The sequence below is a fragment of the Syngnathus leptorhynchus genome, chromosome 3 (assembly GCF_054491065.1).
Source record: "Syngnathus leptorhynchus isolate UIUO chromosome 3, UIUO_Slep, whole genome shotgun sequence".
Taxonomy (NCBI): Eukaryota; Metazoa; Chordata; class Actinopteri; order Syngnathiformes; family Syngnathidae; genus Syngnathus; species Syngnathus leptorhynchus.
The window spans coordinates 11,167,504-11,194,503 of NC_141197.1; the positions used below are offsets into that span (position 1 = coordinate 11,167,504).

General features: G+C 40.8%; 1 protein-coding gene across 1 annotated transcript; it reads right to left on the reverse strand.

Annotated features, from left to right (window-relative positions):
• Window positions 1-878: 878 nt before the first annotated feature.
• Window positions 879-26,789, reverse strand: mical2a (microtubule associated monooxygenase, calponin and LIM domain containing 2a). The gene is made up of 22 exons (XM_085907080.1): window positions 26,434-26,789; window positions 18,867-19,237; window positions 16,028-16,235; window positions 15,442-15,558; window positions 14,517-14,618; window positions 12,897-13,052; window positions 12,688-12,788; window positions 12,288-12,545; window positions 11,771-11,886; window positions 11,221-11,347; window positions 11,044-11,134; window positions 10,540-10,687; window positions 9,117-9,316; window positions 8,187-8,290; window positions 7,985-8,056; window positions 7,684-7,791; window positions 7,318-7,422; window positions 6,165-6,410; window positions 4,856-4,963; window positions 3,257-3,437; window positions 2,994-3,070; window positions 879-2,890 (listed from the first exon to the last, which is right to left on the reverse strand). The coding sequence occupies exons 2-22, from the start codon at window positions 19,128-19,130 to the stop codon at window positions 2,552-2,554; spliced, it is 3,228 nt and encodes a 1,075-aa protein (XP_085763206.1). The 5' UTR covers window positions 19,131-19,237; window positions 26,434-26,789; the 3' UTR covers window positions 879-2,551.
• Window positions 26,790-27,000: the final 211 nt, after the last annotated feature.

Below are 27,000 nucleotides of genomic sequence, written 5' to 3' on the forward strand. Positions count from 1 at the left end.
GACCTCTCAGTCTTATAGCACTTTTTTTCTTTCTTTTTTTTTTTTTTCAAAGTGCTTTACAAATATTACGAAGAAAGTTAGAGGCAAGCGTTGATTTTTGACCTTGAAGAATTTCTCAGAAAAACAAAATAATGGAACATCTCTAAATGATAAAAGCTAAGGATGTTATGATTGTACATGACTCTTGATTGTGATGTGATGTCAACAAATACAACAACATCAGGCAATTTAGAGAACCTAGTGACATAAAGTCTCCACAACCCTCTTCGAAATAATTGTGATATAAAAAATGAGACCAAGATAACATTTTCCATCAGTCAAGTAACCCGTGTATCCCAATTTTACTTATTTTTAAAGGGGAAATAAAAACACATAACTGAAATAATGTGGTTATGGCTGTGATCATCAATCACAAATCACCTAGTGTAAATGCAACAGCATGCATCTGGCACCATTTTAAGTAACTCTGATTAACACCAAATAAATTGCAAATGGTCTCCTAGACTTTTTCTACCGTTTTTAAATTGTATTTGAATTTTCATTTTGCAGCATAAACTTCAAAGTTTTATTCCAACAGTAACTGTTCTTAAGTCCCTCCACCTTGTCTAAAAAGTTCAACCATGATTTTCTTTGGACAAATCAAAAGATGGGGGAAAAACAAGAATGCGATTTGTCAATTATGAACATAGCGACAGTACATCCCTCTGCTAAATAGCAGTGTACACCTGTGCAACCACATGATTTCCCATTATTTGTACATTTAAGCATCATTTCTCACATAAAACCCAATCATGTTTCATTTTTAAACAACTCCTGTTAGTTGTGGTTCATTATGAAAACACAAGGCCACGCAGAAGCATTTCAAGAGTCACGGTGAGTAATGTCCAAGCCAAGGCCAACTTTAATCAACTCACAATTGTAAATGCAGTTAAAGCAGAGCGACAATTTCATAATATGAAAGATGGTGTGTGCAGGAAGTCAAACACACAACCATGGACCATGCACGTAATCACCTTTAACGCAAATATGTGCAACCCATCCAGCCGGCTTAGACACATCATATGAGGTGAAGAGAACAGTCTAAAAACACAAAGAGCATACAGACGAAGGATGGGAAAACAACATACGCAAGCAGAAAGTCTTGAATAGTATTGACATTTAGAGGGGAGAAGATAAGATATCTGTCATTGGTTTCACAATTGTGGAAGCACAAAAAACACTTGACAAGTTGGCTTTGGTCACACGATTTTTTTTTTTTAAGAGGGATTTTTTTAAAACAATGAGGTTTTTCATCTGGGGTGTAACGAACACCACAATTTCAGCTCATTTTAAAGCAATTTCAGTCATGTAGTACGTGAGTAGCAGAAAGCAAATCCAACGCCAAATTGTTGTAAACAAACAATGTACAAAAATCTCTAAAGTGCCTGATAAGCATCAATAGATGTTGGATAAAGCAACTGGGAGGCTTCTTGGTAAAACACGTAACAGCAAGAGTGGCAAGCTTGCCAGCCTCTTTTGTCTACAGTCAATTGCAAATACTAATAAAATAAACGGAGTCTTGTAGTTCTACAAAGAACTCAAAGGGCTGATTTCTTTTTTTTTTTTGCCCTTTTTTTTCTGAGACTCGACAGTAGATATCAGAAAAGCACAGACTAAATGCTAAAAAGCATCCACAGTATGAACTAATGATAAAGCAAATTGCACAATCAGTCCACTTTTTTTTGTTGCTGCTACTAAATTCATGAGGCAGCTCTCAAATATAAAGTGCATGAAGGCAGTCAGTCATCACGACCTGAGTAAAGCAATCGGAAGTGTGCTTGAAGAGCCACTGAGGATCACTTATGAAAACACCCGGCAACCATTTGTCATTTTAGCAACCTGACATATCAAGTCAAGTGCGCTTGCTTGAGTCCCAAAGAATTATCTTAACTTTGGTTTTGCATGTTATTTAAGCGCTGCGGGTTTGGTTGGAGGCAAATCACAGTGTACACTCTTTTGGATACCCAACCGAGGACTTTACATCAATCTTTTTCAATTTCATTAAAGAAATGAAGAAAAATCTGCTTTTATTTTCATTTGATGTGTGCACACAGTCAGAAGATATTAAATTTAAATACATATCTAGATTTGCTCTAGAATTTGGTGAACACAAAGTATGTTCCAAAAACAGACTTTTTTGGATTAAATTGGGGAAAATTTTGTATTTTACAAATTTTGTAGGTCAGTATTTGGTTCATACTTGAAAGATTTGCTTGCTTACAAATTTTAACTTTTACTACTCTCCACATTGTTAGCCTAATAGCATAACTGCAAGTCATATTCAACTTACTATCATGTGATCAATAAAAAAAACAAAAAAAACAAAGTCGTTGCAATAAAAAAAAAAAATAAGAATAATAATATTTGGAAAAATGACTAGCAGTTATGCTATTTTACTGACATGTAGTCAGTGTAACCTTGAATTCTCTTTAAAAAAAAAAAAAAACTAACAAGCACGACGGTGCTGGCAGCAAGGTTTGGGTGTGTCCATGAGCCTGGGCCCGATTTGCTCCTACACCCACATGGGCGCGGCCTCGGTTTGCATCTGCAGCAGAACGTCGTACAAGATGAGCAGCAAGGGCAAAGTCAAGCTGAGTAGCTCGTACATGAAGGCATAGTCCTGGGCGTTGTCCCTTAAATGGCTAACAAAAGCCCGAGCCGCCCGGCGGCACATAGGCCTGGGGGCGCTACACACGCCACGTGCCACCCTCAGGGGCCTGCTCAGCTGCTCCCACACAACAGAGCCAAGAGTACCTGCTGGAGACTGGCTCTGCAGGGCCGCCGTACAGCTGGTGGTGGCGCCCTCTTCCGTAGCATCGCGTAGCCCCTCGAAGCGACTTCGTAAATGATTCTGTGACAGAGACGTTCGTTTAAAGGTTACTTTTGACAATAACAACTACATTATTCTGTATATCATCTCCCAGAGCAGATGCATCCACATCTGAGGTTCTTACCAAGCGTGCGGAGCCGTTCCTCTGCGGGCTTGTCTCGTTGTTGAGTTGATCAAAGTGAAGCTTGCAGTATAATTTACCTGTCAGAGCATATCAATTGTTAGCATCAACCCAACCTAATAAATAGGTACAACAAGATCAACTATTGGGAAGCATTGCTCGTTCAGACAACAAATTGAGACCGGAAAAAATGAGCATTTGTAATCTTTGTAAAGATTTGTTTGATATGAATGTCGTCTTGGGTCAGATGAGCCAAGTGAGCGTACCGTGTCGTGCGTCAAAGGCATGCGATCCCTGGTGCAGGGTAGAGCTGCAGGTGGTGCAGCGAAAGCATTCCCTGTGAAAGTAGAAGCCCTCGGCACAAATCCTCTCCACCAAATAAACGCGCCGCTCGCACGAGTGGCACTTTTCACTCAACTGGGGGAACGCCCTTTGAACCGAGCCACCCTGAGGAACATAACAACACAAACAAGCATTTTCCTGAATGCCCACTCGGTTCTGGGTAGTCATTGTCTCTTTGAAAGAGTAAAGAAAAAAAAAGATAGCTGTCTGAGATCATTAATAAATCACTAATATTTGTCACTCTCAGAGCATAAAGAAAATAACTGTGAGTTCTGTTACTGTAATTGTCTTGTCTTGAAGGCTTTTTTTTGATGATTTTCACGATTTGCCAAACTGATGCTAAACTGCCCACATCCTGCAACAAGTCTGTGCTCTCAAGTTATTGAAGACATTTTTTTTTTTCCCGGGGTGGATGAATTGCTCAAAATTGGTCATGTACAAGCATTTTCTGGAGAGGGCCATGATCTGAGCATGTACATTTAAACCAAGACATGGTATCATTTATCCTCTTGGGGAAATGAGATCAGGTTCCATTTTTAAGATCAAATTCGAGCAGGTTTCAGCACCTTCAAAATCAAATCTGAGATGATTCTACAGCCAGTTTTTTTTTTTTATTATGGTAAAGTAGTAGATACAAATCATGAGAATTTTGATACAGCGTGTATTCACGCTTATTTCTTTGTAGATTGTTCAGGTAAGACTAATTTCGCACATGCTCAACATAATTTAAGCACAATCAAGCATTTCAATTCGATCTTTTGTGAAGGCAACAATTTCAACCCTTTGAGCAATTCCAATCATGCGCCAGTGGAACCATTTGCCCTTGTGCATGCTCAGTACAAACAGAAGGGGGAGACATATACCAAAATATATAGCTCGGGTTCACAGTGAGCGGAAACATTCATACTGTGGTTAGTTTCATATCATGTTTCCAGCTACATCAAAAGTACTGCTAGTCATAATAGTAGTGGTAGTAGTAAAGACAAAAGTTGCACCCCAAAGCAAAATATGATCGCGTACAAGTGCAACCCGTGAAAATTGTGGATAATGTTGTTTTACTGCAGACTTTACGGGATGGGTGGAGTAGAAACCACAAGGAAACCACACACACACACACACACACACACACACACACACACACACACACACACACACACACACACACACACACACACACACACACACACACACACACACACACACACACACACACACACACACACACACACACACACACACATACACACACACAGCACAACCACATCCTCCGCCTCCGTCAGGTCCTACTGCTGATCGAAAGCACACATGTAGAAAAAGCCAACGGGGCAAAGATGGATTCGTAAACGTGAGTGACGGCGACGAAGATGAAGATCAGCGGCTACTCATTCAAATCATTAGTAGTATGATAGTAATCTCAATTTCGAGCATGAAATAAGACATTCATACCACAAGAGTGTCCAAACATGCAGGCAAAAAACAAGCCGGGGAGGGTGGGGGTCAAAGGGCGAGCATGTGATAGTCACCTTGATACCAACAGAGTTGTCTGCTGAGATCAAACCGTTGAGGTGAAGTGCTTTCTCCTTTATGCTCTTTGACTGAAACTCTCTAGTTTGTTGCGACAGAGCTTTTTTCTAAAACATGAAAGGGGAACCAAAGATCAGTCCCGCCGCTTCGGTCTGACGACACACAAACAGCTCAGCTAAGCTAAGCAGCTTCTGCACAAGACATGTTGACTTTTCTGCTACATGTGCAGTTAGACTATGACAAACACTGCATGAGGTTCAAACAACACTGCAGTGGAACACAAACGTGAGATAGACACAGAAACCTGACATTGGGCACGGAGCGGCTCATGTAAAGGAACGGAATTTTGGAAAATAGCCTTTAGATGCCACAGTGAAGGCAGCCAAGCACTACTTTTGTCTAAATGAAGTTCCTCAACTCATTTTACTCACTTGATGTATTTGGTTAGCGCCTCGATGACGTTTGGCTTTATTAGCATTCACTTGAGCAGACCTTCCCATATGGTTGTTTTAAATAGTGTCATTGTCTTTGTTTTGTTGAGTTTGACAGTTATTTTCAGGGGCTTGTGAAGAATTGTTCACCATCTGCCAAATTGCTGCTTTGTCTGAAGTGAGGTGACGTGTTCACTGCCACCAAACTTGCTCAGATCTCTCTCAAATTTCTCTTTGCAGGTCAAACAAAATGACAATGCATCACTGTCATCCAGAACAATACGCTCATTGACAAAACCTGTCTGCTAACATGCTTTTGCGACGTGAACCTCGTGGTCAAGGATTTAAGGTTGGCATCAATGTTGGCACTATTATGTTCTCTTTGTTTCAATTTCTGTGTCAATTTAATGCTAACTTCATCTAGTTTGGAGCAGATGGAAAATCTTTTTTTTTAAGAATAGGGAAAAAAAATTCACAAGATAGCTTCTAAGTACACGAAAGAAAAATAAGAGACGAACAGATTTCCCATCTTGTTCAAAGCAACCAAGACTTCCGATCTTTGTTTTCCCTATAAAACACCTTTACGTGAAGCTATTGAGATTTTTTTTTACCTTCAATAAATGTAATTTAAACCTCTGCCTGGCCATAACATCACGACACACGCACACGTGAATTTGAGCCAGTAATCTGCCACAACCTGTGCCAGGTTTTCTGGCCTGCTCCTTTCGTGTTCCAACTGGAGGGATAATGAAGGGGATGACTTCATTATCTGACTTCATGTTGTACTACATAATCAACATCTCTTCACGTTCCATCACAACATGCAACAAATCAAAGGAGGGCTTGAGGGAAGGAGGAGGAAGAGTCTTGACTTCACCTCATAGATGAGTTCATCCACCTCCTTGAGGCGCTGTAGAACTCTGGACATGAACGCGACCGCAGAGTGGACTGAGGGCGCGGTAGACATTTTGTTCTCCGGTTCTGGCAAGGTCTTGGCTTGCTCGTGTGTCTGAGCCACATGTCTGAGCTTCACTACGGAGAAGCAGCACTCTGACTCTTGGGCTTTGGGTCGAGGCTCCGTGGGGATTAAGTTTTGGGCCGCGCGTCTGATATCGAGTTGAAACTGAAAAGTGATGATACACACGCTGTCACAAACTTGACGGCTGACGATCATGGACGGAATTGAACTGGTGCTTTTACATGCTTCAGCCCATCACTCGATTTCTAAACCGCTCCGCATGTTTGGGTTATGGTATTTGGATTGATTCCGTTATGCTAACCCTAACCTTGTTATCCCTAACCCTAACCCATTTTCCAAACCACCTATTAAAAGACAAATTCTATCTCACAAGTCAGCTTGAGGTACGGGAGGTCAAAGATCCCTTGTTAACTACTCATTTTTTGGTGAGGGGTGGTTACAGTGTCAGAAATAAGGATGGCTGAGATAAGGTCTATTGGTAGATACTTTAAAATTATTTCAGGGTTTATTCGCCATAATATTGAAAATGTCCCATCTGAGATCCTCCAGCAAAACAATATTAAAATTTGAACAAAAATAACTTGAAGCATGATCAGGGGATCTTGCACTATGAGAAAAATGGCTAAAGAGGGGAGGGAGGAGAACAAAAGAAGAATGATGAGGATAGATCACATCCCTGAGGCCTTGGCATGACCACCACTGCGAGGGAATGCAGGTAGCTGGGGCTCTAAGGTCAGATGAGTGCATGTTTTTAGTCAACCTACTTCCAAATTGGTAGAATTTAAAAATGACCATTTCTGTTTCAGTGTCACACGTAGGAAATTGATAGATGCAGATAAGTAAAGGGAGTGTGGGCTAAAGAATGTAAAAAGTACAAATAAAAAGAGCCCAGAATGTTCTTCCAAATGTGCTGAATAGTATTTTCATGGTGTCTATTAGCGATGGATTCACTTGGATTGTGGTTACATTTCTCTTGTCGTGTGCAAATCCATGAATGTATGTATGTGAACTGTTTGTGATTTCCAACTGCAACCTGGCTTCATGGCTCTACCTGTATCTCAGGCGGAGGCTTGGGTGGAATGGGAGGCGCTAATTTAAAATGCGCACATTCAGCAGAGTCGAGAGTTTGAAGAAGGGAGGAACTCTCACAGTCTGACTGAAATTTGCCACAAAGGTTGGGAAGAGAGTTAATAAAAAGGCACAGACCTGGGAGAGGCTGAAAGGATCAAATGCTGGGTGAAAGAGACCAGAAGAGAAACAGAAAACTTGACTTGTAGAAAAAGAAACATTTTGGCAAGGAAACCACAAAGAACTCGTAAAGGTCCAACTCACCTCATCTGAAGGCAGGAAAGATGTCATTTGTACATAAATATATATATAATATAGTTATTTAAAATGAAAAAAAAACTGACAATACCTCTTTCCATTGGGTGTACTTTGTTTTACTCTCAAATTTGGCCAACAACTGTGAAGCCATGGAGCGCACTTTGTTCTCTTTGGGTTCCCTTGTGGACAAATTGGTGTCCTAAAAGAGAGAAAGGCAACATCAATTTGTTGAACATACACACAGGACACACGACGGACATTTTTCACCCGGCAGCGACAACATGCTTGTTGTATCGTGGCGAGTCATTTGAACTAGCGTAAGAGTTATATGCAGTGGAAATTAAATCAGTTCTTTGAATTAACAGTTCAAATGTTTTACAATAATAACAAACCTCCTCCGGGTAAGTAAAATATTTTCTCCTCCTTTTGTAAATGGAATCTGGCCCATCTGTCTTTTTCTCATCCTAAAAATCCAGCAGAAGAGGACAAAACAAAGGTGAGTTGAGTTCAAAATCTATAATAAACTGCATTCAAACGACTATCATTCAAAAAAAAAATATACACAATACTGTCCATTATGCAGTAAAATGTTACCTTCGGAACTCGTTTCCTTGGCAGACAAAGATTGAGAAGGTTATTATTACTTCGGACCGCCTTAGATGGATTATCTTTACTGTTTTCGTCCACTCGTCTGGAGCCTGCGGTACATGTGACTGAAGTAAAAAGCTCACAGACTTTCCACATCACACAGACATTAAAGTCAAATAACATCAGTGCCCACAACAGAATACAATCCGAGAAATAAGAAGTTAGTGAGCTAATGCTGGCAAATATTTCACTTTGAATACACGACCAAAGTGACAAACGTATGACTGGAAGTTGAATAAAGTGAGTCGCCCGTCTGAGAAAGTTCACAGCGCTGGTACAAGTACACATACCACACATTGCAGCATTCTTGACTGGTAGGAATTCATAACACACACACACAGGAAATCAAGTGAAAAGGGGAGAGCTTCTCTCCTGCCTACGCTTCTTTTCTACATCACTTGGCAGAACAATACAAATATAACAAAGGGGAAATCAAAACAACATACTAAAAGTAGAGTACAGTACCATAGCAAAGGATAATATTGTTTAATTCATGTCTAATGGAAAAAATGGTCCTAAGTGTCAACTAAAATGCTGGATTGTATGTTACAATGCTGAGCAGTATAGTTTGCTATGGTACCTAATAGGGATGGGAATCTTCACCATCAAAGTGATACGATACACATCTCGATACACTGCCAACGATTCAGTGCATTCACGATTCATGGAAATCGCCAATGATAAGATGCGATTCTCCCATCTCCTGCGATACAGTACGATTTAATTTGAAAACAATGTGATCCAGTGTGATACGACGCAACTGCATCTTACAGGTCGTATGGATTTTCCGATGCATATCGGTGAATCTTCCCAACCCTAGTACCTAGCATATAGCAGATTGATTATACATAGAATTTACTGAGCATAGTTAAATACCTGCATCAGGTAACGGTGTGCCTCGGAAGAGTTCGTAGAATTTGGAGAGGTAGTTAATGATTCTGGTCTTCTCTATCTCCAGGGAGCCACTCAGCTCTTTCACAGATGCGAATGGTTTGATCCCAAATTCCCGCTCCGCAATGTCAAAAGCCAGCTGGAGGTTGTCGGCCTGGTTTTCCTCATTCAATGACTCAAAGTCTCTGAGGGACAAAAGATAATGACTTGTGTGGGAGGCAGATCATGTACATGTCATGATGTTGACTTGCTGCCAGGGTCTATACTGCCGTTAGTGTGGCCTGTGCATGTGTTTAAGTATTTAATTTGAGATTGGGGGGGAGATGATCCATCATAGATATCTGAATAAAACAACAGGAAGGTGAAAAGGGCCAGTCAAGTGATTGAAGGCAAGATGGGTGCAGCATAAAGTGCACAAGGTTTTCAAAGTGAACAATCCATGCCTTGTAAATTTGACACATCACAAAAGTGTTTAACATCCTGCCAAATTTGAAGAATGAAGTAAAAAAAAGACCTTAAATGAGGATTTAAAATTGTAAAAGATCAAGCCCTTGTCTCCACTCTCAAGCGCTGTGGCTGTATCCACTGAACGCCTCCGCTCAACTGTCAATCAAACAGCCCGATCACGATCTGGAGAAATATCGCTATTTTTAACAATGACAAAACCTCTGAAGGGAAGGATCTATTTTCAGGGTGTAGGCATCATTTTCTAACGCCATGTTGCAATTGCTGGATAACTGCTAATAGCGACCAAGTTCAGAGCTCAAGTTTTTATACCTTGGGGGAGGGCCGGCTCCAAAGTACAGCACACATTGTTCTCGGTAATTAAATGTTTTCAGCGGTTATCTTCAATCACATATGTACAAATAAACTTCTTGATAGCTTTTTCAATAAAGACAAGGAAGGGGCTTTGAGGAAACATTCCTCCCTTATTTTCCCGCAAAAGTAGTAGTACAAAACATTTTGATCAAGAATTTAATAGACACCCCTCGAGCGGAAATAAAACAGCAAACCTAGCGACACCCCCTTTTTCTCCTTTTCCTTTAGTTTCTGCAAATCTACTCACTTTGCAGAATTCCACTGTGCTGACAGGCGTACATTAGGAAGAGGGGGAAAAGGGGGAGGGGGGGGGGGGGTCACAAATGCCAGCGCGGTTCTGAAAACTTGCAGGACCACATGAAATTGCAGTGGCATGCGAGAAGGTATGAAGGCAATCATTTAAGCAGGAGCGCATATCATTTGTTTTGCAAATGGACTCATCCAAAGCTGTAACAGAGGTACAGAGCACCCCCCTCTCTAAAAAAACAACAACAATGGTATTAAGCACACACTGAAGTTTTCTGTTAGTTTGTAAAGTTGTAATGTGGGAGAATAAATTTTCAGCGCTGCTTTCTGACAGTTTACGTACATGAGATGGGGTTTGACCCTGTGGATCAAGGCACACAAGGCGAGGCCAATACTCCAAGAGAACGTCAAGTCCGTGATTGTTACATTCCTGTAACCTTCAGTCTGTTTCTGGCACCATGTGAGAAGCCTCGCTGGTCTGATATCAGATTCTATGGAGGAGAAACAAGCAAGAGCATTTTCACTATGGCGGAATGTAGGCGCCACTCTCAGGAAATGAATGCAAAAGGTCAAGAAAAAGCTCAGAATTGAAATTTCATTAAATTGAATAATTTAAAATGGAATGTTTTAGTTCAGTTTGGATTGAATTCAGGAAGTAAAAGTCTGAAGTTGGCGAGTAAGACGTTAACTCCCATTTCACGGCTTCCTCCTCACAGTGAACCCACGTGTAAAAACAAACCGCAAAATATGACTTCCTCTCCACATGCGAGTTAGTTTTAGCTGTTAAAAATAACGCTTCAAAGTAAGAGTCGGGTGACGATGCTAAACATTGCAACCCTTTCTCTACCTCGTTGGCAGACATTAACAGGTCGACGGATGGAGGCGGCACGCTCCAGAGAGCACGAATTCAGAGCTCCGTTCAAGTACAGGTGACGGACCTGGGAAGTGGAAAACGTTCAGACAGTTAATGTCTCTTTTCTCAGATGAAAAAAAAAAAAATCAATTGCAATCTCTTCTTTTGCACCTGATGAGGCCTGACACACGAAGAGATGAGGTTGGGGTACCGCGTCGTTGGGTCGATGGTGTACTGTTCCAAGTTTTTGGTGATGTTCTCAGGTGTTGTTTGTGGCAGCAACCTGTAAATGCTTTCTCTGAAAACACAACACCTACGATTAGGGACGGGTGAGTACCGATACCGGGTATTGGTATCGGTCCCATACAGCCTTGTTTCAAGGTTTCGGGTGCTCGGGGAATGCTGTCGATAGCAGCCACCGATACTTAAGGCAAAAAATAAAATCTTGCCAGTTGTTGGCTCTCCACTGCGGAGGTTTGCCACATTAGGAGAATCAACATGTGTCCGAATCCACAATTACCGTTAATTGCTTTAATTGAGATTTCATGCGTTCAAAGTACCAGTGGTATTGGTACTCGGTATCGGCGAGTAGTAATGAGCGAATACTGGTGTTATGTGATGTCAGTCTGAAAATATCTCTACCTAAGATTGTGGATGCAATGAACACCTGGTTACACAAGGCTCTCAGTGTGGATTGAGCTGAGCGTGTTTTAACACATACCTCTCTGCTAGCAACTCGAGAACGGTCCGACCCTGAGACCAGCCTTTTACCATCCAGGCAGTGTCGAAGGCAGCCAAGAATCCTCTTGCGCAGCCCGTCCCCATTGGCCAGAAAGGCTGCAAGCAACAAAAAAAACAAAACAAAAAAACAATATACCAGTAAAAGTGGAGGGAAGCACCTTTAAATCACAAGTGGGCCTACACCATCACACCAAGACATTGTTTCCTTTTAATTATGTAGAGACACTTTGATAAAGACCATTTTCTGTTGCTAATGCATAGTTGCTTGGCCATTGCAACCTTACATCAAAAGACCAACTCCATATTTTAATCCATTTTTACCCCGAGTTGGTTTTACAGCTCGACTGACTGGCAACCAAGTCTCTTGACTAGCTAATCAGCTGTGTTAGGTTGCAGCTCAATGCGATCCTGAACAGGATAGGCGGATGGATGCTTTATGGTCCTGGAGTCCCAATACTTTCGTACTCTTAGTATGATTAAACGTCACATGCCCTTACCTCCAACAGGCTGTCGCCCACTAGCGTGACCAGCAGTTGATGTCCAAACCGCTCCCTGACCAGAGCGGCGTTTTCCGAGGCGTGCATGCTGGTGAAGTCGAACATGGCTACGTCGGGCTGGCCGCAGTGGTTCATGGCAAAGTCCAGCGTGGGAAGTTGGTAGTTGGTACCAAAATCAGCAGCCTCTCTGGCATAGCACAGGAGAGCTTCCTGGTTGACGTTATCGCTACTCAGCAGCCTCTGTGTCTCCACGTAATCCTGTCAAATAACAAAGACAATTTCAGCCTCACCTTAGTTTATTTTAGCTTTGCAAAATGACTATCCACAGGCCCATTACTGCTTAGACAAGTGTTTCTATCTTTTACTGAGCCAATTCACATATTTGACATAAGAAACTCACATTAATGACAACTCCTTTATCCAGCAGGCTCTGTTTCTTCGCAGTCATGACAAAGTAGTGCGTGTTGTCCTTGTAGTACACAATGTTTTCCAGGTCGATGCCTGCGACAAAGACAGGTGTGTCGGATGTTTGTGAACACATCCTTTTTAAAAGCACAAAAAAGAATCTGTGTCATGTCTTGAAGGTCTCCCAGATCTCCTCTCTCCCACCTGTTTCTTCTTTGAGGTCAAGAAAGAACTTTTGATTGAAGATGAAGGCCACGCCACTAATTTCCTCCACCTTGGCCTCCGCTGTCGTGTTTCTGTTGATGAAGTTGGCGGTGATGGCGATCGCCAACTTGCCGCGAAATTCTTTTCTCTTGAAACCTGTCGTAAAAAAAAAAAACGGAGAGAATGGAAACCAAACAAGAACTGTGGCTAGTCTTACAGGCAGTTGTTTCAGTTGGTTCACTCAGCAATGTGTAATATATCGACGGAAACTATTAACCAGCGGCTAAGAAAAGTGAACATATTCAAGAGAAATAAATAAAAAATACCACAATTACTGTTATCAATGAAAAGATTTGAAAAACTACATTACACTTTGAAAATCACATTCTTTACATTTGTGTGTTAATTTTTCAGTCCATTAAACTAAAGTATGCTCCTTGGTGGAGGAAATAAAAACAGGATATTCATTAACTTGGAAATGTTGACACCCAGTGAGTCACATTTCAAAGGTTTTTTGCACATACCACCGTTTTAGTCAGGCACATGAGAGGGCTACTTTAAGTCATCCTTTATTAAAAGTCGAAATTGAACCAAAAACATACGGCGTTTGAAAATTGAGGCCAGGTTTCATTGAGAAGCAAATAATCTGTAAAAATAGCTCTAGATGTATTTTAGGTTGCTTAGCTACATTTAACTCACCCAAAAACATAGACCTGCCTCATAATGACTCATTTCCCCTGAGCTGCTTCATAACGAAAGAATGAGTCCAAAGTCTTGTTTTTGACCTTTTTAGGAATAAGCTTCAGATGTGTATCGTTTGTTGGATTGACCACAGCAAGCAGCGACTTTGAGAGAGTCCAAAAAGAATGATGCAAAGTTACGGAGAGGCTCCAGCATGCATCAGCTGCCTCGATTCTATTTATGGATTAGGATCCTTTGTATTTTGACGACGTGACCACTGCAACCTCACAGAGGCACACTTGGACTCTTTTACATTTCTGATGCGTAAATGGCTTAGTTGGTAGAAAAGTGAAAGAATACACACAATGTAGTTTTTGGAATGCTATTTTAATGTTGGATATTTCAAAAGCCCTATCTATGGCAGTTTCTATTATTCAGCAGTAAAATAAGATTATTTAGGGAAAAACTGAGGTTGTTATAAAAATAATTGTCTGTTTTGTGTTTCGTTTGATAGCAAACTGGGAGAAGCATTAAACAGCCTATTTTATTCCGTATTTATATCCATTTATATGACGTATTCACAACAATAATCGCAATAGCCCACCTTTTGTTAGCTGGGATCTATTATATATTTAAAAATACTACAATGTGTTATTAGCTTGGATTGGAGCTAAAAATAGAATATTTTATTAAAACTAGCAGAGGAATAAAACTTTCATTCAGCAATAGTCTCAAGTTTCATCTTGTTTTCAAACATATTTTGGTTGAACAAAGTATTCCAAACATGTGATTCCAGTGCTGGTGGGAAAAGAATATTTTCTTTACGTTTCGACCTCATGTGGTAACTTTATAAGAGGCATTGTCCCCTTTGCTCTTTCAGTAAAAGTACACCCCCGAGGCGATGACAATGTTCATCGCTTTTCTTTGGCTTCCTCTCACCTTCCAGCGTGTTCCTGCGCCCGTCGGCCCCCACCACCACGTCAAAGTCAAAGTCAGCCACGGGGTGATCAGCAGGTTGGATTGCAGCTCTCCACCCTGGCCCTAAAAAAAGGAGACAACCGCAGAACTGTCAGGGTGGGTGGGAAGAGGGAAAACACATTCAATATTCTTTTCCTGCCTTATTCCTTTCGCCAGGACAGAAATGACCACATAGCGTGAGAAACCTCAGCTGATTGCGAGTTACTTATGCTTCAGGGACATCTTTGAGATACCATGCTTCTTCTTGGTATGATCTCAAGGAGAAAGGCAAATGCAGCTTTTCTCCAGACACATTCTATTAAAAACTCCTGCCTGAGACCATGAGGCACAATCCAACAACCTGGCATTTTGTTGTGCAATACGATATTAAGGACACGACTAAGCTGCAGAAGAGGGGGGGGAGAAGTATGTCTAAATTTAGGTGAGGCTCTTGTTGTTATCAGTGTGGTGATATTACAGCTGCAAGCCAGCGTTGGAGTCAAACTTGGGAGTGGCCAGTCAAGTTGTTCCTCCTGTTACCATCACACAAAGAAGCTGTGTGTGATGATTTTTTTCCTCCTTACATAGAAAGCATTCATTAATATGGAGGTTACATACTGTGTCTACTAAAATTTGATTTAAATTTACCAGTGTGTGTTAAGTCAAGGACATTTGTGGTAATAATGTTGAAACTGTGTGTGTAGATATCATAAATTTAAATAAATACTCCCCCCTCCAAAAAAACAACAAATGTTTTCAACAAAACAAAGAATTATTAAAAATTAAAGATGAATAATTTGAGTTCGTAATGTGACAAACTTTTTTTCTGAGCATATATTTAGCTCAGGACATATGTTGGTGGAAATAAAAAGTATGCAAGGGTGAAGGTGTGGCTTGGGTGAAATACCTTCATCGTCTTGCTTCTCAGGCGGTTCCACTAGGTTGACAAACTCTACATTGATATGAAACTCCACTGCAACAATGAGAGCCACCTTCAGCAGAATCAGTTGTAGCTGCTGGATACCTGTTAGACACCATCGAATAGTCAAGTCTTCTTTTTTTTTTTTTTGCCCCTCACTATTCCACCTTCTTTCCATGACATGCAAACACTCATGGCGAACAACGTGGCACTCTAATGCAGCCGTGCATTTTCTGTCCCATGTCACAAAATTTTTGATTCAGCTCTTGTATTGGATCTCATTAGATTGTACAAGTGCACCTTGTAAACTGACACCAAACTGTAATGTTTGTTTGTTTTTTAAATGTAATTTTGCTGATATGTTCTTCGTGCGAACAACTATTGGATCTAAAATGTGTCGTTTCAAACTGCTCCGAAAAGGGGTCTGTCAATCAACAAAGCTACTGTTGACTAAATATTTACTAACAGTACTGCATTTTGCTTATGTCATCATAGTGGAACAGTAACTGTAGAAGCCACCACAGCTGCAATAACTCCCAACTCTGGCTGCCAAATAATGAAGTGCTAAACTCACTGATGTGATCTATGGCCCCGGCGCAGAATTTGCCATAAAACTTTTTGGCTCCGAGGTCTCGCAGGTCATGGATGGTAAAGGGCCAAAGGTGCAACACGTTGTTCCTAGAGAAGGAGTCCCTCTTCTCGATCACCACCACTTTGGCCCCCATTAAGGCCAGCTCGATGGCCGTGCGCAAGCCGCACGGACCTCCTCCGATGATGAGGCACTAGGAGGACAAGTTGTGATTAAGTAGGCGTCACATTACTCACACAAGAGTGCAAATTTTCCCGCTGGGATGACATTACATTTATTTCCTAAAACGCAACTGAGCGTTAAAACACAGGCGGAGATTATCATCGCCGTGATGCACCGATTAAGACGAGATGACATCAGCGTGTACAAAAAAAAAAACAGAATCAAAGAGGTTGTGGAGACGAACATCTGCCAGATATCTTGTATCAGCATGAGCCATGATTACAGACGTGTTGCTCTGCTCTTCTGTCGGCCACAAAGCGCATGAAGTCATCTTGCGTCAAGCTACGAGCGTCTGTCTTTGCCTAAGACTCGGGCCCAAACATGACATCACCTTCTTGGATGATAGATGAAAAGAAGTGACGCAAGTGAGCTGTACTCTTTCTGGAAATCTTCTTTTCTTTGTCTTTCCCGCTAAACGTTTAAGCACAACTGTATATGGTTCAACGCGATGTCATTTTTTTGTTTTTTCCCTTTTGGCATATCATGCAGGATGAAAAGAATGTTGATGTTTTTTCCGAGCTACTGGAACTGATCCAGTGATTTCATATGTATGGACAGAATAATGCAGAAGTAGATTGAATAAAACAATCATATAAAACACCGCCCAGACTCGTGTTTCTTTTTTTTCATCTCTTTGCTACTATATTTTTGTAACATGTACAAATTTAAAAGGCCTCAAAGTAGGCAGTATGTGGATATTTGGAAGCCCATTCCAATATTCGCCAGAATAAAAGTGTAATAATTAATTAACCGGACAATACAGGTTTTTTTATGTCCTCTAACACAATAACAATATGAAGCAACAACAAAAACAAAATTTGAGTACTTTAAAATAATAATATGAAGACGAATAAAAACTGCTAGTCAAACCAGCTCGAAAAGAAAAGTAATTAAGTTTACAAAAAAGCAAAAGTCAAAACTAAAACCAAAATGATTTCGAATGAAAAATCATGATAACCTTTCTGACAACATAAAGCAAAAGATCAATGGCTGCTTACACACACAAAACCACTTTGAAGGTGAGGAAGACACCATTCGTTCCTGGATATATCCAAGTCTCCTGGTGACCAAGCTCCAAAATAACAACTAGACAAGCTGATGCCGGAAACATTTCTGTTGATAATAATTATCTTTCCGCTGCAGGTGATAACTCGGCTCCAGTCCCTATGTTTTTCCATCTTGTCCCATGAGTGATAAGACATAATGTGCTTCCAGAGGTCATCGGAATGACACATTTTCAGTCAAACAACACAGGTCCATTCAGATCTGCTACCAGCTTGACAAGTTTATCTAGCAACTAATGTAAAAGGGATTTGAACGGAGAATCCATGAAAATGTCACTCAACTCATACACAAAAGCATTCAGTTTTTTTTTTTTTAATCCTTTTTCCACAGTTGGGTGTATTTTTCCCCACGTCAGAGGCTTTTTCCTGCACATCTGCTGAGTCAAGACAACCGTACTTCCTGTCGCAGTATCACAGAGGAAATGTTGCCAATAAACTGTATTGTGCAATGTCCACTACCCCACTGGTGAATGCTAATTAACAGCTAAAGATGGATCTGTAGTCAGCCTAATACAACTGTATGCATGACGATGCCACTTTGGTTGTTCTTGCTGAGCATTCCAGCCTCATCCGCGAGGTCCCGTCGTAAAACCCCGCATGACATTACATCCTCGACGGCAATGAAGTTACATAGAGTGCTGAGTGGTAGCACATGTCGCTTTTAAAGTTGTCATAAAACAAGTCAGACAATTTAGTTGTTCTACAACTCATCATTTAAAATCGGAAGTGCGGCATAAGACATGCTCTTAAAAACTTTTTATGTTCAAAAGGGAATTCAAGAAAAAAAAAAAAGTTCTTTGAAAAAGAAATCCCCCAGTAGTCTAAATACAGTATTCTGATTAAAATGATGGTCATGGAATAAGAATAAAGCACGTTAATCCATCCATTCACATTCATCTCTGGGAGTCACCATCATTGACTTATAATAACGCCCTGTCAATTGAAATTGATGTCAAACTGACGTTGAGCTCGCATCGCACGTGTCACATGACTAAACTCCGAATACGTTTGCAACCTATGTGAAGAAAGGATGTGACAATCATGGGATTTGTTTGAAATTGTAAAGAGGAAGGCCAAGTAGAACATATTGTAAAGAAATCTTATGAGTTGACTTTCCCTGCAGACCAATTGAAAAGCATGCATTTTATCACTGGCCAATGAAATCGAGTTTTCCTTTTCATTCCTCTCAATATGAAGCCATACGTCATAGATGGCTAGCAGAAAGTTAGCCCAACATGACCGACAGACAAACAGATTCGACTCTCTCCCTCTGCAACCTTTGATGGATTTGCAGTTTCCAGTTGGGTCTGTGGTCTATACAGCAATGTACAGTAATTACATTTGAATTAGTCATGCATGGATAAGCATGAAGTCACATGCCTATTTCAGCCCTAACTGCAAAAACACTTGAAAGTTTTTCCAGATGTGCACACGTGCAGTACCATACTGAGCCTTTGCAAGAAACATCTACTGAATCCATTGTAGTTGTCAAAATAGCTACAATCACAAATGGAGTAGATGCTAGGAGCCAATCCTACCTTGGTGCCTACACAGGCTTCACCTTTCCTGTACTCCCTGTGGGACATCCTCTTGTCCAGCTTGCTCCATAGCGCTTTGGCCTTCCAACAGGTGACCTTGGCCTTCAGATTGTTGTAGAAGGTGCCATTGTTGGCAGGGTCAAGGTCCAGCTGTCCACACAGGACATAGAAGGCCTGCAGCGTTCCCTTGCAGGTGGAAGCTTGGACAAAGTCCTCAAATAGCTTCCCGATGTTGCTTTCCCTTTCCTCCTCTGTCTCTGCCATCTCCCCGAGGGCGGCGGACGCCGGGGTGCGCCGAGGTTTGTGCTTGGTCCAAGGGTTCTGCCAGATGTGGCTACACCCTCTGCTTGGCCCACGCAGTCATGCCCAGTCTGAGGGAGAAAGACACACAGTCTGATGTCATCTGGTGGCCAACAATCCAAAGACGCCTTCATTACATTGCTGCGGTGGTGACCATATTTGGGTTTTGAAGAAAAAAAAAAAAAAAACAGCCGGCCTTCTGCTCTATTTCAGTGGAGACGAGTTTGATTCGTTTTGTGACCATGCAAATTCAAAACAATCAGATCTCAAATAATATTTTTCAATTGAAATGAATGGAAATGCTATTTACCTGTTCCAGCCACCTTGAAAAAATAAAATGTAAAGATGTAAATAGTTGGAGGTTTTTGCTTCAATTCCATGGACCTTGTGCATGCCTTGGCCAATGGGGGCAGTATAATAGAAATACCTGGTTCAGTTCTCTATGAATATTATTACTGTTTAATACGATCCTATTTCCCACGCAGGATGAGAAAAAACAAAAAATCATCTCTTTATCCATGTAGCTACAAAAAGACTTGCATTTGACTAGAGGTGTGAAGACTAAGTCCAAAGGAACTCTATAAGCCTATCAAAAAATGTTTAATCTGTTAAACATCTTATGTAACTCCAAGTTACACTTGTTTTGATAGTGTGAAAAAAAATCATATTCCTCAAACACCTGTCTCATGTTGTAAAGCTCAAACAAATGTTTGTTTCCACCAGTCAACCAACCATCAAGTGTTTTGAACATGCTGCCAATAAATCAGAGCCAGACCTTAGCAAAAAAACAAAAAACAAAAAAAAAAAACATCTTGGAACTTAGAAACGATGGAGACCACAACTTCTGTGAAGCCTTTGATATTCCAATGTCCTATGGAGCCACATGGGCCCCGGCTATGCAGGACACCGACACCCAAAGTAAATCCCTTACTAGCGGCCCACCCCGCCCTGGGCCTCAGGTGGGCTTTGCAATGAAACTGTTTATAGAGCACTTTTAAGCCAGACAGCAGCGTGTGCATCCAGCAAACCTGAGCCACCTCATTCAAAGACAAAGCCTGCTTGGTATAATTATACCATTGTCCTACTGGTCCTCCCCTGCTGCCAAACAAGACCTTTCAACTCTGAGCGTAGACATTCAAACACAGCCAGAGCGCATTCCTTCACCACGTGCCTCGACCAGCTCTGATCTGCCCCATCAGCAGGAGAGCAACCCTCTGCTCACAATCACTTGGATTCTGCTCAAAACGTGAACTTTGAATTATTTTCTTCACGGTTAGACCAAAGAAAATGTTTGCAGATATAGGAGTTACTTTTCTTGTTGGATTCCTAATAATATTAGAAAAAGACCTTATTGATGGCGGTTGACATGATATCCATCACAGTGAAGTCAGAAAGTAATTAAGGCAACACAAATTGTGAGCACCCCCGAGCTTTTAACAACCTACTAATAATTCTTTTATTTCTCATGATTACCAAAGCTCATAATTCTCCCGACTCTTGTACAATATTCATAAAAAAGACGCGTTGACAGCAATCACAGTCTGCTTTTGTGATTCCGTCCAAGAAACAAAAAAAAATGGGTTGAAATGAGTGGAACCATATGCACAGAAGCAAATGAAATGCTACCCACTTAAATGTCACCTCAGCCAAGTCAAAGCTCTTGCTAACTCGCCATCATCTCGACTCAAGTAGCGTGGACGTGATCATCGTCTGCTGACAGAATGGAAAAGTCACTTGCGGGCAGACGCGGCGAGGCCGCAGCACGGCTGTAAAAATACGACTTAATGAGCGATGAAGCGGAGGGAATACACCACATAAATCACAGCTGGAGAGTCTCACAGTGTCAGACAGTTTCCTACAAAGTCGATTTTGAAACATTTCTTAAGAAGACACCATGACTTTTCTCACCTCACTCAGTAAGAAAGTCAAATTGTTCATTTTAGATCGAAATTTTCTGACATAAGAAACACAAGTGTGGTTCTATTATGTATTAAATGTGCAGACTTTGTCTATTTGATGACTTTACTACTCCACAATGACATTTTGAGGAGAGCTGAACAATTAATCGCATAGAAACTTGAGATTGCAATGTAGTAGAATGCAATTTTCAAAAGTCCACATCCTCCCATTTGGGAGGAGAAAAAAAACAAAACAAATCAACATTGAAAATTATGATAAGACTGATTTCCAGCCAAAGGCAAGTGATCTGGTCTATCACTCAGTGGCAAGTGATGGATGCAAGGAGCAAACCTCACAAATTCACTGTACTGGATATCCATCGAATGAACCCGTGATTGTGACATTCCAATTTGTATCGTTATACAATTGCAGGTACAGTAGTAGCCGTTCCTAGAGTGGCTACTACACATAAAAGACATGGCATGCGTGACACATTATCTTACAGTGAGTTGGAATGTCAAGAATGTACCTGTTGCACCTGGACTGCTGTGCAGAAGGAGCATAGACTAAACATATATGAGAAAGCAGACACACAAACACTTGGACATGTACACATTTCTCAATAAAGACAACATATATTGTGTTCAATCTGGAGGCAGAGTGATAAAACAAATATTAGAATCAAGCATCCAGTGGGATGGGTCATTGCAGCAACATCACGCACTTTGTATTATCATTATAAATTAAAAGTTAAAAATTAGGCCCACATCAAAAGGGACAATTAATCAAAAAGGGACACACAATGATTTTTTTTTTTTTTTTAAAACTGCTTAGCACAATTAACTCCGGTGTATTTCGGTGTTTTAGCCTTCCCCCAAACAAAAAATGACGAGGCCCATTTCTTCCGTTTAAGTGTACGACCTTAGGACAACCATGTTCGTACTGTAGTTGTAAGAGACATAGAAGCAGCAATATGCAGTATGGTTTATGATATCTTCTATTATCAAGAATACATATTTTTTTTATATATATTGACCATTGACCAAAACAAAAGGTCCACTCTCCAACAGGAAATAAGAGCCAGTGCACTTTAGCCCACGACAGAACTCAGTTATGTAAAACCCTCATGCTTTTTTTTTTTTTTTTTCCTTTTGGCAGTCCAGTATTCAAACACTCAAAAACACTGGAATGCAGAGCCTGTAGAATAACAGAAAGTAACCGTTCCGATTAAAACAGTGGAGAAAAACGTATTATTAGGGAAGAGGTCATCAGAGTTGACCCAACAGACACATCCTATACAAAGACAGTCAACAGAAACTTTGACTCCTAGAAACCGGAGCAGACCACGGCGACGTGATCAAGTGGTGACGCAATCACCATGAGAATACAATAGGAAGCTTACGGCACAAAAGAAAACATCGGGAGTGCTGGGAAATGCACATAGACACGCACACACGCTGCAGCGAGCCAGCCACCACACGTAATTACAGACTGGGCCTTAGAAAACCAGGAAGGAACATCCGTTGGGCCTGATAAGCAAGCGCAGTGCCAACGGACTCTCCATCAACATGAAGGTCACAGAAGGTACCAGCTCTGATACCAAACACGTGTCTGGCTGTTTTATGAATACAGTTGATTTTCTATAAACACACAGACGCAGAAGTTATGCGTTGGTACAAAAGGCACGCAATGAATTACGGTTACGGGGCCTTGACTTACGATATGAATTTGTTACGTAACAATGTTCCGACTAGAACTCAGAACCACCCATTGAAATGAATTGAAATGTCAGTCAGTTCACGTAATCCAAAATAAAGAGTTAAACACTTTGTAGATGATGATTTCATAACATTGGGGACATTATGTGGACAAAAAAGCAAAGTTACGTGGTTTCTGTTTTTTATTTTAACGTTTTGTTTCATGGTAAATTTGAACGGGGATTGGAGCTTCTTGTGAAGCTCACTATTATCATATTTGTCAAATCTGTAATCAACACAGATGGCAGCAAAAGGCTACTTTTTAATTAAACACAGCTCGGGCCTGCTAAATAAAGTTTTCCCTTCCACTTCAACACAGTTGCCTAGCACCAGGACAACAAAGAGTTATATGATATTAAAAGTAAATGTCTAGGTCTAGTTGGAAACTTCCATAGGAATAAAAGGAGTCTACAGTGCAAGCGTTTGCCAAGAAGAGATGATTTTGTCAGTCAACAATGAGTTGAGGCAGGCTCAGAATAGATAAGTGGTATAGGGTTGCAACACATGACGTGGAAAAAGTATCAACAAGACAGCATGTCAACAAGATACAAACATTGGACAAAGTTCAACTTGTTGGAAGGCACGTTGGTTAACTACAATCAACAGCAAGTCTAATTTCTCATTTACAAAAAGCATCCCATGAAGGATTGAAAGCTTTTTTTTTTCCAGATGACTTTTATTTTAACCTGTGATGATAACGACAAAGAGTTATGCTATTGAGTGGATATAAATTGTCTTCAAATGAACACCATCCCAATGACAAAGCATGGTGGCAGCAACATGATGCGTCATGGCCGTCCCTCATTCAGGGGGCCTTAGTCAAGGTGGAGGCAATTATGAACCGTTTCAAATACCAGTGTTAACACAAAACCTTAAAAATGACGTGAGGAAAGCCTACTAAAACATATCAACTTTCTTTGAGGTTAATTAGAGTCACTTTAAATGGTGACAGGTGTCACGGGTTGGTGAGAACAGTTCCAAAAGGGTGTGCAGATTTTTGCAAAAAGGTAAAATGCAAGTGAATTTTTTATATTTTTTAATTTCCTCTTAAAAACAAGTAAAATAATAAAAAAAACATTTTTAAATGTTATATTTGTGTCTTATTTTCCTGATTCACAAAAAGCTGCCATTTCAACAGGGTGTGTAAACTTTTTATACCTACTGAGCATCATCCAGCACATGCTACAAGATGATCAGATGGCGACCATAATACGATTCGACAACCATTTTTTCAGCCTTGTATTTTTGGTACATAAGACTATTTGGTGACCTGCAGCGAGCGAGGAAGGAAACATTGCAGGGCGGAAGGAGAAGGTTTACAACACCTCCCCTAGCAGTAACATGCACAAGCTTTCACTCACGCTCACTTGACTGCACCGCACGAAACGCTGCGTGAATGCATTCATCCACAGCATGACGGCTGTCTTTAATACTCACATTTTACGATTGGTTTGACAATCCTGCCGCTCGCTTCATGCAAGCGGACGTCTTCAACTGCTTGTCATAGTCATTCACACGGGCGGATAAAGGTTTAGAAAGCGGTGAAGCTGATATTGTCAAAGTCAAAATCAAAAGACTGACAAAGTGCAGTCGAGGTGGTTTACTCCCACATTCCATTGGCACTTTGGGAGGAAAAAAAAAAAGGCTCTTCTGTAATGTAAATGTAAAGTGAATTGTAGCGGTTTCTCGCTCTACCAGCTCGCCTTATAGTTTCGTCTCCAGACTATTTGGCATGCATTCATTCATTTTGGTGAGAGCAAGCAGTGGACTGAAAAGAGAAAGGATGTAAGTCAGATTCAAAAACCATAATCACCAAGTATGTGCAGAACATAAGCATGACAGCCATTTGGCAGAAATAAACTTTGTTAAATAATAATAGCATTGATAACATTGAATGGAGCCTGAATGGCTGAGGGAAATTCCATCAATATTGCGCTAGCAGCGGAGTGGTTATGGACACAGGCGGTGATCATGTCCAAGAGTAAATCATACAGGCTGTTGTGCAACATTTGGATTCCAAGGGCTTCTGCTGTGGAATGAATAAAAAAAAAAAAAAAGAGCCCAATAGAAGTATTTGCAGATAAGAGAGAATAAGTGTTTGACAAACGATAGGTTGCTCAAGATACGAGACCTTATCTTGCAAAACATGTGAATCACTCCAGACAGACAATGTGGAGAAGATGACTGAGTCATACTGCATACCCGATGTGGCGTTATATTTAAAAAAAACATTTTGTTCCAAGTCTTATCAAAGATTCAAGCACGGGTGTCGGTAGAAACCAAGACTCTAGGTTTTATAAGGTTGTAGAACAGCGGAACTTTATTTCTGGTTGATCTAAGGCATATTAGACAGTGGCAGATTGGATGGATGGATGGATGGATGGATGGATGGATGGATGGATGGATGGATGGATGGATGGATGGATGGATGGATGGATGGATGGATGGATGGATGGATGGATGGATGGATGGATGGATGGATGGATGGATGGATGGATGGATGGATGGATGGATGGTCAGACGAACAAGATTCAATATTTTTGATCAAATTATTGTCTTAGAATTTGTCCGAAAGCATCAGGGAAAGCCTACTAGAACATCAGAAAATTATTTGGAGTTCATCAGAGACACTTTAAATTGGGGTAGGTGTGTCTTGATACCAATTTTGATTGAATGTGAAAAATAAACATGTATTTGATCCAAGAATTTGTTAATTAAATGTCGTAAATGTTAAATGACTTTACACTGACATCGAGGTGACCAAATAAAATAGACTCATTCTAAAATAATGATTAAAAAATCATTGGGTCATGTAAACGACAGCGCAACATAATCTGTGGTTTCTGTGAGGAAGTTTTGCAAGCACAGTAGCTAGATTTTGACCTGTCGTCTCTTAAAAAAAAAAAAAAAGGCTTGTCACTGCAGCCTTCTATGGGTTAGTTAACAGGGTGGCTTGTCAACACCACACCTTTCTTTATCGAGTAATGCGTGTATGCCACTCCCGCCAATGACAAGGTGAGAGTTAAGAGTAAAAACGCTTTACATACTGAACAGAAGTCATTCATTAGTTAAGAAAGGGATCCTGATGATGCAGAATACTTTTTAACTTTAATAAGCCACATTCAGCACACTCAGAATGTGTGCTGTGTTGACATTTCTGAACGCTCGTATGAAAACATTTGCATAGTAGCAGGACATGTTATCAGTGGAGCATAAAATTTGCAGAAGCTGACAACCGCGCACTGCTATTGACAGGACAGGTGTTGAGTAGCTGTCAAGTACAGTCATGCAGTATTGCAATACTACTAACATTATTGTAGTACTACTAGAATGCCCAAATATTTAGATGGACGCCTTAATCTGTATTTCAATGATATGGAGTTACATGCTCAAGCAACTTTCCATTCATTTAAAATCAAATGCTTTTCAAACAGGAGGTGGGCAAAAACACACCAAGAGCTTGTCCTTCCAGTTTTCAATGAATTTGGAGAAGCAATGCATGGCACACAAACACTTCAGAAGACAAAAATGTGATTAGAGATAACTTTTTTTTTTAAATCAGTGAAGCGGATCAACCATCTAGATTCAACAAAACAATCCTTATGCCTTACCTTACAATGAAGGTGGGGATGTTTTCATTCCAGCAGGATCCCAATTACCTGCTGATGATGATAAAGCCTGGAAGAAAGTTCAACCACAGTCAGGTGTCTCCTCCTCGGCGTGTCCACTGAAGTGAACACAATTCACGCTCAAATGTCTCGCTGTTTAAAGGCAACTTCTCTCATGGGTGTTTTGTGCAGGACGTCAGCCGGTGTGTGAGGGCGGCGCTCGGACTTGGACACATCCCACAGCTGACGCCTCTGCTCCGGATAGATCAGCTGTCTCGCCGCAGGAAACCGCGCGTCTTGTTTAAAATAAAAAATAAAAAAATCGAATTTTCTAACGCCAAAGTAGACACAATAGTACCATGCAAACTGCACCTGAGCAAGCAGATGACTTGTCTTTGAACGCATCGTCTAATTCCAAGAGTAGGGAGACTTTACGAATTCGTACACTTGACCGGTCTTTGAACGCATCCTTAAACGAGTTCAAATCAGAGCAGCCAGGGCGATTATGATGTTTAAATGACTTTAGTGCGACACATTGCGCCAGTTGGCGTTTATTAACACTTTCGACGA